We start from the raw sequence: 14,820 nt of genomic DNA on the forward strand, positions 1-14,820 counted from the left end.
GGAGTCGCAAGTATGGTAGTAGGTAAATAAGGTGGTTGAAGGCTAAAAAGAGTAATGAAATCTCATAACTTAAGAGGTGGAGTAAGAAATTAGATGGATTGAGGGGGGTAAGGAGCGAAATTTCATTCTTTTTGTTTGTAACAAACACACACCAACAAAGGAAATCAATAACTTTGTTTCTCTTTCCCTTTTTTATACACCTTCAACCAAACGCCCCCTAAATCCTGAATCCTTACAATTTAAAGGAATTTAGTTTATTTTTTTCTCAAATTCAGGATTTTATTACGAAAAAAGTACCATGTTTTGAGAAAACGTACTATAATAACTTTTTTTTTTTTTTTTTATTTAAAATATCGTACCAAGTATTATTTTTCTGGCCATTATCATCATCGATAAACAAAAATCATACTAATGCACCCCTCATTTCCCGAAAAATTAAATAAATCGTGTAAACCTAAAAACTCCATTTTTACTCCCCCTTTCATACCCTTCGAAGCTTTAATCTTCACTCATAATTTCCAGCTAAGTATACTTAAATTCAATATCACATCTTCTCTTTTCGCAGATGTTTAATTTGTATACTTATTCTCGTAATTTGTTACATACTTTGTAGAATTTATATCGATTTTTAATCGATGTGACATTGTTTGAATTGCGTTTGAATTGTTACATTTATTTTGAATTAGTTGATTTCTGTATGTTATCATCATCGTCTTTGTTTTAGAGTTTTGATTTTGTTGTAATTACTGGAGTTGGTTTGGTTTAGATTAGTTTGTATGATATGGTATCGGTAATTGATAAAGATTTTGATATGGAAGGGGAAAAATCTAGGGTTTCAAATGATGTAAATGTGAATGAGGAGATTAGGGTTTCTTCTGGGTTTGATTTGGGTGCGTCGAAAAGTGATTTTGATGAAGTTAGGGTTTTGAAAGAGGAAGAGGGTGAAGGTAAGGTTTTAGGGGGTTATCATGCAAATGGGGATGTCGGTGAGGTTAAAGAGGGTAGGGTTTTGTCGAAAAATGGCGTTGATGGAGAGATTGTTGTTGTAGGTAAGAAGATTGAGAGTAGAAATCTCGAATCAGGCGAAAATGAGGCCGGGGAATCGGAAATACCAGGGATTAGTGGAGTAGAGAAACTTAGAGGAGTTGAAACGAGTGAAATTGGTATGGGTAAGTCTATGGCCTCAGGTAGTGGCAGAAAGGGGATGTCTAGTTTGTCGAATAAGGGTGGCGAAGATGAAGGTGAAACTGAAGCAAGGCAAAAAGGTGCTCATAAAGTTGAGGTGTTAAATATGGATGGTAGAGATGGTGAGTTTAAAATGGAGAGGCGGAGAGATTTGGGGGTAGTGGGTAAGAAATTGTTTGGTATTGATATTAATGGTAGTGTTATGAAGAGTGTGTCAGCAAAGGTTTTGGGTACAGAATTTGAAATGGGAGATATGGTGTGGGGAAAGGTGAAGTCTCATCCATGGTGGCCAGGTCATCTCTTTAATGAGGCATTTGCGTCTACTTCAGTTAGGCGTACTAGAAGTGATGGACATATTTTGGTTGCATTTTTTGGTGATAGCAGCTACGGGTGGTTTGATCCTGATGAGCTAGTGCCATATGACCCACATTATGCCGAAAAATCACAGCAGACAACTTCAAGGAATTTCGTTAGGGCTGTTGAAGAATCTGTTGATGAGGCAAGTAGGAGGAGTGCTCTTGGTTTGAGTTGCTACTGTCGAAATCCTTACAATTTCCGTCCAACAGATGTCCCCGGATACTTGGCTGTTGATATCATTGATTTTGAGCCTGGGACTGTTTATTCAGTGAGCCAGATTCAGAAGGCAAGAGATAGTTTTAGCCCGACCGAGACTCTTTCATTTATACAACAGTTGGCTACAGCGCCAATGAGTAGCGATAGAAGCAAGAGCCTCGATTTTATAAAACTCAAGTCAACCGCCCTTGCATACCGTAGATCCATATTTGAAGAGTTTGATGAGACTTATGCTGAAGCTTTTGGGCATAAACCAGTACGCTCCAAGTTACCAGCAGGTTCAACTGTGAAAGAGCCATCTCGAGGTATAATCACATTTTTATTTGTGGGGTTCAAATTTAATTTATTCTTCATGTCATATACCTTTAATATGGTTGTAACTGAGCCGAGCCGATATCAAGCTCGGCTAAGCTTGAGATCAGCTCGTTTATTGAAAATCGAACTCGAGCCTGAGCTCAAGCTCTTGAGATCAATGCTCGATCTCGGCTCATATAATTTTTCTCCCCAGCTCGAGTTTCTCTTAAGCACTTTTTTATGCGCACATGATTAAGAGAGTACTAATTGAGTCAATATCAGCTAAAGCTGCGATAAGCTTGAGACTTACTCCAATTTGAGCCCAGTCTTGGGATCCACTCTTAGCTCACCGAGTATTGCTGGATATCATTGTTTGCTTGTACCTGTAGTAGTAGTAGTTATTATTACATGTCATGTACCTGTAATCGTTATTATGATTATTATTCAGTTATGTACATGCGTTGTTGGATATTATTGTTTGCTTGTACTAAAGAATTGTTATAGAGTTCATGTTGAAGTCGAAGAATTGATTTCTGTATCGTCTCTATGTTCATTAATTTTTGTGTTTGGTGAACTGGGTTAATTTGCATGAGAAGTGCAGAACTGTTGTCACTTTGTATGATGCTTTGGAGGAGGCTGTCTTAGAAATATTCTGTTTATCTTTGAGGACATTCGGTGGGGTTGCTGTAATTTGAGACATTTTTGTTTGATACTATGTTTGAAACTTATGGAGTTTTTGTTTGTCTGCTTTTTTTTAATTGTTTTATTAGTTAAGCTGCCTGTCTTCAACAGCGTGATATACTACCTGCTGTGGCTTTCTGTGGATAAAAAACTGTCGGCAGCTATGACCAAAATGATACAACCACCATTATGATTGTGAGTTCTTTGAAATACCAGCACACAGTTACATGCTAATTGGTGCAAAACCAGCACACAGTTTGTATGATTTAAAAACTGACTTCAGACGAAGTGTTGAAATACCAGCTCACAGTTTGTATGCTAATAGGTGCAATGAGTATTCTCAGGTCCTTCCGTGTATGATTTTGAGTTTGCTTCTAAAAGACCAAAGCGATGATTTCTATGAAAGTACTGGTGTAACATTGTTGGCACTCGGCAGTACCATCTACTTAGTGAAAGCCAACTGAGATGAAAATAATGAATTTATTTACTGGGTCTTGTTTACGCCCAAACTTGCCCTCGTGCAGTGACGTCGATGATAATATTTGAATTTTGTCAGTCGGATACATTTGGGATGCTTTTGTTTGTGGTGAATAAAGGTTGCATTTGATTGGGGTGGCCTTGTTGTGATCCATGTTGGATGTGGACATGTGGTGTTTCTTGTGTTAAGAAGAGCTTGTAGTTTGGCTTGTTGCTTGTACTAGCATTGAATCTATATATAAAATACATTTGATAAAAATCCACCAAGTCCAGCTCTCCGGTGAGCTGGAGGTTTTATTTCAAAATGTATGGAGTAGCGTTTACTAATGTCATCGATATACTCCGTATTCTAAGTTATCTGTGTAATATATTGTGCCTTTGTGAGTTAATGCTGATGTCTGGTGCACTGTTGCTTCATACAGCTCCCTTGAGTGGCCCGTTAGTCTTTGCGGATAATCTTGGTGGTCGGAAGAGCTCCACTAAAGCCATGAAATCCAAGGAGCAGTCTAAAAAGGACAGATACCTTTTTAAACGCAGAGATGAATTTGGTACCTTGAGGTCAGCAAAGATACAAGGTCCTGCTAGTCCTGATTCTTCTTGCGAGGATGTAACCCCTGACTTAGCTACAAGCAGTTACGTGTTCCAGAAAAGGGATCAGCCTGTCTCTAGTAACGACCTTGGTGAATCTCCTGCTGTAGACCAGCTGGAAACTTTGGGGTATACTGTGACCCCAGAAGATACTGATACAACAGGCAAGGGATCTTTAGAACCACTTTTTTTATTGACGAGCCCTAACGCTGATGCTCAGCGCAAGGCTGTTTTGCATGAGCATTATTGTAAACCGAATGTTATCCCCAAGTACCCTTGTATAGTTTATATGGTAGTTATGACAACGTTTTTGGGTTTTTCTACGTGGTATGCTTGTGTCTTTTCGAATTCTATGTGGTACCCTTCGTTTTTTAAAACATTAGTTGTACCCCTAAACTTAGTAAATAGTCCTTCAAATACCTAAAAATTGAGTTTTTAGACAGTTAAATTTTGTAAAAGAAAATATGTTTATGATTGAGTACACGATATCTATGTTAATGGATATGACACAAATTATTGCCAAAAGATCAACAAAAAGTGCCTAAACCATTTAAAAGAGCGGATTAGAGCATTTTGGGTATTTTAAGAGGTTTTCATTAAGTTTAAGGGTACTACTGATGTTTTTGAAAATGAGGGACCACGTAGAATTCGAAAAAACACAAGGGTACCGTGTAGAAAAACCCAAAAGTTTTTATGAGCGTTTTTGGGTGTATAACATGCGATTTTACAGTAACTTAGTGTAAAACCACTTTACAGGAGACTTTTTTGGATGCTGAGATTGTGATAGTGAAATGTTTTTTTTTTTCCTATTTCTGCAGGTCATATTCTGACATCTTCCCTGCAACATTCACAATCTGAAGCAAGTGATGTGTGCATAGTTCCCAACAAAACCATTGGTATTATTCCCTCCTCCAGTGATGCAGGCAATCTTGACGCAAGTAGTGGCCTTTTGAAGAAGAAGAAGAAAAAGGGTACTAAACGCCCTGTTTCAGAATTGAGCTCTGAAAAATCCGAACCTAAAGAGAAGATGAAAAAGAAATCGAGGAAAACAGAGAAATTCAAGAATACAGAGCATCCTGAGAGAGATTCTGATGTGTTAACTGGGGTGTCTCGTGTCAGTCCAGTAGGGAGGCCCACACAAATTGTTTCTTCACCTAGAGATGATACCCAAGTGGACCGCTCAAAGAAATATGTTCCTCAAGAAGTGGGGTTGGTTCCATTGACAGGCAATTGGGAGAACGAGGCTGATATCCAACAGATATTGGCTGACTTACATGGTCTTGCTCTTGACCCCTTGCATGGCATCGAGAGAAATGGGCCAGCTATTGCCCAGCATTTTATCCTTAAATTCCGGTCCCTGGTTTTCCTTAAAGGCTCTAGTGGCTTGGCCATGGCTGAGCCTGAACATGGTGAGGCTCAGCTCTCTGAATCTCCTGGTAATGAAGTTGCTTATAGACCTCCTACCGAGAGCAGTAAAACTGTGTCTTCCTTGAAGCCGCCGAAGGTCTCGGCTAGGCAGGATGATTCTACTAAAGTAGGGCGTAAACGAGTCCCATCGGAACGTCAAGAAGAAAATGCTGCTAAGAGGGTCAAGAAAATCAGTGATGTAAAAAACTTGGGTGCTGAGAAGAGGGCCCTACTGAAGAACCCTGAACTACAGCACCCAGACGGGAAATCCAGGGTTTCAACCGCAAAAAGTCCACAATCAAGGCCCAGTAAGCCAGAGCGGCCCACGAGAGTCGAGGAGCCAACATATCTTATAATGAAGTACCAGCCAGGTTCCTCGCTTCCTTCTCTGGTTGAATTGAAGGCGAGATTTGCTCGTTTTGGCCCCCTGGACATTACGCTTAGTCGGGTCTTTTACAAAACATTTACTTGCAGAGTTGCCTTCCTCTTCAAGCAAGATGCCAATATTGCGTACCGCTATGCTGTTGGAAACAAGTCTATGTTCTCCAATGTGAGGTTTATGTTGAAGCCAGTAGCAGGACCTGACATGCCTTCCGAACCAGTAGTGAACCCGAATCCATCTTCAACAGAGCCGAGACTTGCAACCCTTCCTGTACAGCCGCAGTCAGCGCGTCAGCTGAAGTCCATCCTGAAGAAACCCTTGGCAGGAGACGAGTCTAGTGGTCCCAGCAATGGTGCAGGCGGAATGAGAACACCCCGTGTGAGATTCAATATAGGCGACGAGAAGGGTAGTGGTAGTAACAAAGGTGGGGTCCTTCAAGTGCAAATGATGGAGTCTAGAAATCCTGTGTTGTCATCTAACGAAGGTGCTGTATCATCGTCATCCTCTTCTTTTTCTTCTACTATTTCTATGGATGTTAATAAAAATCAAAGGTTGTTATCTCAACGTCCATTGGAAGCTCCTCTACTTCCCCTCCCTCATTTTGTTGGGCCTCCTCCGGTTATTAACAACCGTCATCTCCAAGTTGAAATGGGCCCAATTACTAACGTCCATGAAAATTTCACCACTGCGACCGCCACCACCAGTCTCAGTGGTGTGTCACAAGTGTTACCTCAACCGCCACCGCCACCACCACCACCGGCACCCAGTACCGACATCTCGCAGCAAATGATGAGTCTCTTGACAAGGTGCCATGATGTGGTGACCAATTTGAAGAGCACCTTAGGATACATCCCTTATTATCATCATTCACAATGAACGCACTATTAAGTCCAGCCCACTAACATCATGGGGCCTTTTTTTGGGCTATAGTGCGAAGGAAAATAATGGGCTTGGGCTGAAAAGTTGTTCAAGAAAATGAGGGTGGTAATGAAACCATTTACCAACACATGATTTGGATACCCATTTTGGTCTCGACCCGGGTTCATCAATTGGGTTAGTGCGGGACTGCTGTCCGCCAAGGAGCTAGCTGTTTATGAGAAGGAGACTGTGTAGTCTATGTAGACGGAAATATAAATGTTTGTTTCTGTTTTTTTTTTTGGCTGTTGGTTAACTTGTCTCTTAGTTTGCCATGATTATTCATGATTATTTTACTTGCAGCTTAAAAATCAGTTTTATGGTAATTTGGCATAGTAATTCACTTCTCTATCTATCATCCCTCATACTGTCCAAAAATAAACAATTGATCAGACTATGTAGATCGATCTCCGTTTGTCCCGTAATTTGCAGGAGTCATTGTGATAAAAGGTAAATGTTGTAAACAACTGAGAACATAACAAAGTAATTTTGGTCTATACCAATCGGTTTAGTCCAGATTCCTGTCGAGCAGGACCACTAGCGTGGTAAAACTCTCTCTTATGACTGTCATGAGTTTTAACACGGTCGCATTCCGAAGGCTCGAATCTAATTAAGATAGATCAACCCTTTACCACTTATAGTCCGAGTGCTCATGAGTAGAACATACAGAGTTCTCCGTAATAAACAATGCAAAACGCATAATTTGCTTTCCTTGGGATAATAGTTGTATTGGGCAGGTAGTGTAGTAGCATACTAGCATATATGCTACATTTACAAATTAGAATCCACCACCAACGGCTCATATTTGTTAGAATCTCTAAAGTATTAAAATTCACAAATCTATTTTTTGCTATAAAATTTCCACAATTTCCTCAAATCCAAACATTCATATTAGTATAAAAATTATTCATCTCTTATTTTCTCTCTCTTCCATTTCCTTAATCAAATTACTCATACTTACATAAAAAAAAACATCAAAACTTGATAAATTTAATTTAACGTATGAAATTAATGGAGTATCGTCCAATTGAAGTGAAATTAATTCGGGGTAAAGATTTGAAAAAAGTAAATGTCATATCGACTATGGATGTTTACGTCATTGGCTCGGTTTCAGCTGATCCTCGGTCCATGCAACGGACTGCGGTTAATAAAGATGGAGGAGTGAACCCAAAATGGAATCATGTTATGAGATTTAATGTGGATGAGTCGGCTGCCCGGTTGAACCGTCTTGGTTTAGTTTTTCAAATAATGTCCGATAGGACGTTAGGCGATAAGGAAGTGGGTCGGGTTTATGTACCTCTCAAGGAGCTCTACGAGGCCGTTGGCGTTATAGACGACCAAGCGTTTGAAGTTTCAAAGGAAGAGAAATATGTTGTCTACCAAGTGCAAACTTCTAAAGGGAGGTTTAAGGGCCAACTCGAGTTTTCGTTCAAATTTGGTGAAAAATTCACCCAAACGATCGACCGAAAACTTGATGATGCCAGTTCATCGGTCGAGTATAGAGCAAATGAGACAGCAATGCCATTTGACCCGAAAATAAGTGAATTATATACGTTATCTAACCAAAAACTTGACAATGAACCGGTCATGGCATATCCTGCAGGACCTAATCCTACACCTAGACCATACCCCGGTCCAATGCCTGAAACGAGTACATATCCAAGCGCAGGACCTAATCCTACACCTAGACCATATCCCGGTCAAATGCCTGAAACGAGTACATATCCAAGTGCAGGACCTAATCCTACACCTAGACCATATCCCGGCCCAATGCCTGAAACGAGTACATATCCAAGTGTAGGAGGGAACGCGCCATATAATTATGGTGCTCCTCCTCAAGGTTATCCTCAACAAGGATACAGACAAGGACATGGATATGGATATAACTATCCGTCCTACCAACTACCACTACCACCCAATGCTCAAATGGGCTATGGGTGCGGATATGAAGGTGGATACGGGTACCAAGGGCAAGCCTCGGCAGGATATGCGCAACCACAAAAGGAGAAAAAGAGTAAATTTGGATTAGGAGCAGCAGCAGGAGTTGGTGCAGGATTATTAGGAGGGCTAGTGGTAGGAGAAATGATGGAAGATGTCGCCGATGCAGCTGTCTATGACGATGATGATTGGTGATATCTTACGGGGTAAAGGCTAACAAATTTACGACAAGAAGAAGACGATTTTGATGCTTTGCATATGACATATGGTTGTTTTTCGCTTTGAAAAGAAAATTCGAATTATTAAAATTAAGTTTATTGATATACTGTTGTATAGTTTCCTCTGTAATGTACATATATTATACAGAGTATATTTTTACATGTTTTACTTAACCTCGAGTATTTAGGCTATAATATGTAAACTAGTGGCGGAGCCCTAATTTAGAACGTGTAGCAAATTTTTGTAATGCCTTCTTGTTATAATAAGAAGTGCAAATTAAAGTAATGGTGAACTCAACCTTGGATTTTTACTCTAATTTCTCTGTCGCTAGCTCGTGGCCTTCACTTTTCTTCATCCTCAAATTCGATGACACAAAATAGAATTCGGAACATTTGGTTGAGGCGTACCGCGTACCTATTATTTAAGTCGACTAACATGCACATTATATTAACGATTCATTGATTGATTCTGTTCAAGGCCGCCTTTGCTTTTCATGGTCCCTCCTTAATAGCACCTCTACCACCCAACCGTCTCCCTCGATTTAACCCAATTCATTGCGCCCTACTAGTAGAATTTAAGTCATTGGCATCACTACATTGACATCGATTCTAATAAAGATGATGCCTCTTCCCTTGCTTTGTGGAAAAGTGCCACAGAGTACTACGGACCTATGCATGTTTTGTATCATTGATTTAGCGGCTTGTGCCGAGCTCTTTTCCGATCTACCTCCTTACTCCTTAGTTGTACTCCCTATATAATCTCATTTTATGACGATTTATTACGGAGTACTAAATAAGTGATTAGAAACGAGGAACGTAAAACTATTGGACTATGCAATTAGCTAGCAAACGCCATCGACATAGCTCAAGTTTGGTAAACAATATACTACTCCGTATATGTGAAATCAGTAGATTCCGACACAAACAGTAGAAATTCCACTAAAAATTCCAACAACAAATAAGCCTACCATAATTATCAATTAATTACCAAATCGTTCTAGTTTCTAACCCTAATCACCAAAAAAAAAAAAAAAAAAAAATCAACCCTAAAATTTACATCCATTCATTATTCCTTCTTTTAAGCAAATTAATTTAACCTAGTGATTATCAACTTAAGCGGCCTTGTTCGGAGATTTGGAACCGGAATCCTTCTTATTAGCCGGTAAAAGCACCGGATTAATGTTCGGCAACACACCACCGTATGCGATTGTCACTCCTTCCAACAATTTCCCTAATTCATCATCATTGCGTATTGCTAGCAACACATGTCGCGGAATTATCCTCGTCTTCTTGTTATCGCGTGCTGCATTCCCCGCCAATTCTAATACCTTTCGTTTAGATGAAATACAAATCGAATAATTAGCTTGAAATGTACAACATTCATTAATCAATGTATCACAAAAGAATGATCGAATTGTTATATAAATTAAAAATTTAGGTCAAAACGTAAAATAAAATCATAAATCATTTTAACCACGAAATCGACATGAATCAAACAATTAGGTTAAAATGTAAATCATCATGAATCAAACAATAACTATATTAAAATGTAAATCATCATGAATTGTGCCCTTGGCACGTAAAATGTAACAAATAAGAACGACATTTATGTTTGATTCATTCGGAGGCAGTAAAATATTTATTACTGCCTCGGAAAGAATCAAACAATTAGGTCAAAACGTAAGACATTCATCAATGTAACAAGAAAGACAACGTTGTTTTTTGTGTGATGACAACAATTACACCGTATACCTCAGCGGCAAGATATTCGAGGACGGCAGCGAGGTAGATAGGGGCACCAGAGCCAACACGCTGGGCGTAACGGCCTTTCTTGAGGTAGCGGGCGACACGGCCAACAGGGAATTGAAGGCCGGCTTTAACCGATTGCCTTACAGCCTTTTTCCGCTCTACGCCACCTCGACCCGCGGCTGTTTTTCCTGATTCCATATTTGTAGGATCCAATGAGTTTGAGATAGGTAAAAGAGAGATTTGAAATGGGATTTTGTTTTTTATTAGGGATGTAAATGGAGTTATATATGTACATGTATGTATGGGGAAAGATTAGGTGCTCATACCACTCTGGAACACCCAATTTATTTGGAGCATTTAGCTAAACCTTTCAAGTAAAGTAAATAGGAGAGTTACTATCCCAGTTTAGTTACCATCCCAGTTTCCTGAGTTAGTGTAAAACAAAATATAGCAATCTAAAGTACTTTATATAAAACTAGTGTGATGCCCGTGCGTTGCACAAATTCTAAAATAATTGTCTAAATAAATGTAAAATGCGTAAGAATGTTTTAGCCTTTATTATGTAAAGTGGACTACAGATCAATTTTAATGCTAACATATTTGATTAACAATAAATATTGCTTAGATAGTAGTTAATGCTAAATTAATCGACACTTATTGAATAACACATTTTTTCCTTTAGAAAGTAGTTTGAAGAGGTTAATTGGTAAAATAAAATAAAAAATGACAATCCATTTATACAACATGTACACGTCTCCTCTCTTTTAATCTTTGAATTTAAATTATGATAAACGACTAATAATATAGATGCCGTCATGCAGTATACCTTTAAGCCTCTTAGATTCCTTCTTTTTGGATCTTTAATTACTCCCCACCTCAACCATGTGTTTCATATCTTTATTTTTGCCAAGTCTCTTGAAACATTTCTAACAATGAGTTTAATGTGCTCTTTTTTCATCATCAAAATATTCTTGTTACTCAATTTCTTTTTAACCCTATTGAAATTATTATATCAACTCTCGGTACTACTATAAAAGTTTCTCCTTAGGCTTCTCTTATTCTAAATAATGCTCTTATCCTCACTTTAACATTCTTTTCATGACCAACCATAAATGATTATTTTCCACATGTATCAAGCATCGTAGTTTTCTTTTCTTGTAGCTTGCTTGGTGAGGGTATACTCCCACATAATGTTAGTCTCTCCTCTCGAGGTTTGCCTATTTTGTCTTCTTTAGCATGTGTCACCATCATTCTAAGAGCATCATCCACATTGTGTGGGCCTGTCCCTCGTTTTGTCAGCTCCCGCTTACCTTCTACTCCTTTAATTTGACCTTCATCATAGACTATTTTAAAACCTTAATCACTTCAACTCGTCTTGATTTACTCTGATTTTTTCTCTTTAATCTTTTGGTGCTTTTGGTCAACTCGGTGTTAAACCCCTTGAACCTGCAGTGACTTTATTCTATTCATTTTCATTGTTCTTCTTGGTCTATTGCCAACATTCTTAAAGCCTGATCTCAAACACCTGTTAACTCAATCTATTACACCCCTTCTGATTCCCCATGGCACAAAATGAATGTAGCTGTCTGCTCTTTTGGTGTGGATTGGTGTGGATTGTCGAGGTTATTTGGAGATCCATTTTGAGTGTATTACTTGCCATTCAAGTTGACCTTATGTCCCATGCAATCACTTGGGTTGTTAAAACTTGGAATATTTGTGAAAAGGTAGTGTAAACTTGAAATTGTTTATGTTAAAATTTCCTTGAAAATGTCGTTTGCTAATATTTTTAAGATGTTTTTCTAATTGATCAAAACCGAATAAAAAATCCAATTGGCTTTACCGTTTGAACACATAAAATGCATGTCAACATGTAAAGAAACGTAATTAAGAAAACATTTATCCACAAACGGGGAGAGAAAAATCTGTCGAAGTGGTCATGAAGGCCCAATTTAAATCGAAACCTAATGAAATTTTGTCAAATTAGAAGAAATCAATTCGCAGTAATAAAAAGGCAACTACTTGAGGTAAAGACCTCATTTGATTTTTGCAGGGTAATCAAAAAATAATTATACCATATTAATGTGGGGTATGTGAAAAGATGATAATGATGATGATTAACCTTTATTTGTCCAGCAAGTCTCATTATAGACGGGGATATCCGTCTATAATAAGAGACGGGTCAGATCACTCTCACAAGAGGCAAGTGGGAGGCCAAATGGTAACCCACTTGGTTTTCCACTTGCCCTCCCACTTGTCTCTTTGTGAGAGGAATCCGACCCGTCTCTTATTATAGACGGATATACCCGTCCATAATGAGAATTTGTGTTATTTGTCTTACTTCTATTTATCTTCTTTTATACTATATGATTATTTTGAGAGATCCCATCAAAAGCATTATCTTCTGTATCTATTTACATTATTTTTTTACTTGCTTCATGTCTTTAATACGTTGAAGAGTCGAAGATGAACTAAAATATTTAGTAAAAATAACTTAATTTTTATTATTAGGTCAATATAAGCAGGTGACTAATGAATATTGTCGAAACATTAAATACTCCCTTCATTATTCATTATACGTCGTTTTTGGGAAAAAAACACAAATATTAAGCAAGTAGATTACATGTGATTATAATATTAATTAGACAATAAATAAAGTTTTGGAAAGAGCAAAATGCTTAGTTCTTTCTTATACATAATGAATTCCTTATTGTCAACCAACGAAAAAATGTTATATGGAATGCAAAATTAATGACCCATAATTCATGTGCAATTCTACTGAAAAAGAGAGTGCATAGAAAATACAAAACGACATATAAAGAATAATGGAGGGAGTATAATCTAATTTTTGAAAAATTTCAATTTTGAAAATGAGGAAAAAATGGGGGTTATAATATTTGTTGTTGGAAGACTTGGAACTGACTGCTATCCCTAAATAGTGCGATAATAACCTATCCGAAAATGACCCGAGCCTGAACCCGACCTATTGGCGGAGCTAGAAATTAACTCCAGCGGGGACGAAAAATCTCAATAGAGGGCAAACGGGTAATGGTTTAAGGTAAATTCGAAAAAAGTTGGAAAATTTTAACTAAGACAACAAAATTTCCGACCGCCCTCACCCCTGCTAGCTTCCCTAACTCCACCACTTACCCAACTCGACCCATTTCGAATCAAATTCTTGAAAGCCTGAATTATTCCGACCCGAACCTGACCCGATTGGTTCGTTTGCCAGGTCTATCTCCGTCTCAATCATGTTTTTACATTTTGATTAATATATTCCTCGTAGAAATTAAAAGGATAAATAAATTATGGGACGTGAGGAATGTCAAACTTTTTTTTTAAAGCTAACTTATCGTGTACCTTTGAAGCAAACATCCTTATAAAAAGGGTTGTTTAATACGAAGTATATTACTACGTGTGTAGTAGAGGTTGGACATCCCAAAAAATTTGTGCAAATCTTGATGTTAGAATGATATAGGCAAATACGCAATTATAGCAAAATTTCAAGCGAGGGTCGAGAAATTATTATGAAGTAATAAAATGGGCATGCTTGCTCTGATAATCATAAAATACGCAATGAATGGATCGTGTGATGATCAATTTCAGCTTGTGATAGGAAGCAATCATGTCATTTAACAAAATTTTTAGAATGATAGAATTGCTATGGAATTCATTTGCATTCTGGAGAGTAGTTAGTACTAAACAAAATTAAGCCACTTGGATTAATTAGAAAGACTTGAAACTATAATTAAGTTATTAGATATAATATTTAAAATATGATGTTTAGATAATTACAGTGTTTATATAATTACAGCATTAAACTCTATTTCTATATTATTTTATATATATGTAATTTTTATTAATAAACATTATTTCTATATTATTCTTTATGGTAATTTTTAATTTTATTTTAAGTGTAAAAAAAAATTGAGCATAGAGAGACGCTTTTTTGTTGTGAATTATCATATTGAATAATGTGTATAAAATTGGAGACTATGAATATATCTAAGTTTTTTTTTCTATAGTATATCGAAGTTTTTATATATATAAATAAATACAAATATTAAGAAATAATCTTCTAATTCTAATAGAGAAGTTGGAAAAGGTAATTTTAAAATAATAAGTGCACAAATATTAAAAAATAATTTTCTAATAGCAAAATGGTAAATGATTAATTATTTTCTAATTCTAATAGAAAAATTATAAGTAATTAATTTTAAAATTTTAATTAAGTGTTTTAAATAATTTGGAGACTACACGTCACTCGAAAAAAGTCTCAAATATATATTTATATTGATTAACCAATAAAGGTTTTATTACAATAGTCGACCGATTAATTAAAACTATAATAATACAATTTACTACACAGCTGAAATAAATAAAGTGAATTAGTGGTGGAAAGGCTAGATAGTGCGG

General features: G+C 37.2%; 3 protein-coding genes across 3 annotated transcripts; 2 read left to right on the plus strand and 1 right to left on the minus strand.

Annotated features, from left to right (window-relative positions):
- Positions 1–379: 379 nt before the first annotated feature.
- On the plus strand, positions 380–6,828 carry LOC141647342 (PWWP domain-containing protein 1-like). The gene is made up of 3 exons (XM_074455485.1): positions 380–2,063; positions 3,633–3,962; positions 4,617–6,828. The coding sequence occupies exons 1-3, from the start codon at positions 782–784 to the stop codon at positions 6,461–6,463; spliced, it is 3,459 nt and encodes a 1,152-aa protein (XP_074311586.1). The 5' UTR covers positions 380–781; the 3' UTR covers positions 6,464–6,828.
- A 580-nt stretch (positions 6,829–7,408) lies between these two features.
- LOC141647343 (uncharacterized) lies at positions 7,409–8,829 on the plus strand. The gene has a single exon (XM_074455486.1). It carries the CDS (start codon positions 7,505–7,507, stop codon positions 8,633–8,635), a length of 1,131 nt encoding a protein of 376 aa, XP_074311587.1. The 5' UTR covers positions 7,409–7,504; the 3' UTR covers positions 8,636–8,829.
- A 771-nt stretch (positions 8,830–9,600) lies between these two features.
- LOC141645983 (histone H2A.1-like) lies at positions 9,601–10,748 on the minus strand. Its single transcript, XM_074454118.1, has 2 exons — positions 10,411–10,748; positions 9,601–9,986 (listed from the first exon to the last, which is right to left on the minus strand). The coding sequence occupies exons 1-2, from the start codon at positions 10,603–10,605 to the stop codon at positions 9,771–9,773; spliced, it is 411 nt and encodes a 136-aa protein (XP_074310219.1). The 5' UTR covers positions 10,606–10,748; the 3' UTR covers positions 9,601–9,770.
- Positions 10,749–14,820: the final 4,072 nt, after the last annotated feature.

The sequence above is a fragment of the Silene latifolia genome, chromosome 3, assembly GCF_048544455.1.
Source record: "Silene latifolia isolate original U9 population chromosome 3, ASM4854445v1, whole genome shotgun sequence".
Taxonomy (NCBI): Eukaryota; Viridiplantae; Streptophyta; class Magnoliopsida; order Caryophyllales; family Caryophyllaceae; genus Silene; species Silene latifolia.

Coding starts and splice junctions, on each gene's coding strand:
- LOC141647342 (XM_074455485.1), top strand. CDS start 782: ATGGTATCGGTAATTGATAAAGATTTTGATATGGAAGGGGAAAAATCT. Junction 2,064..3,632: donor TGTGAAAGAGCCATCTCGAG/GTATAATCACAT, acceptor TGCTTCATACAG/CTCCCTTGAGTGGCCCGTTA. Junction 3,963..4,616: donor AGAAGATACTGATACAACAG/GCAAGGGATCTT, acceptor CTATTTCTGCAG/GTCATATTCTGACATCTTCC.
- LOC141647343 (XM_074455486.1), top strand. CDS start 7,505: ATGAAATTAATGGAGTATCGTCCAATTGAAGTGAAATTAATTCGGGGT.
- LOC141645983 (XM_074454118.1), bottom strand. CDS start 10,605: ATGGAATCAGGAAAAACAGCCGCGGGTCGAGGTGGCGTAGAGCGGAAA. Junction 9,987..10,410: donor TCGAATATCTTGCCGCTGAG/GTATACGGTGTA, acceptor TCTAAACGAAAG/GTATTAGAATTGGCGGGGAA.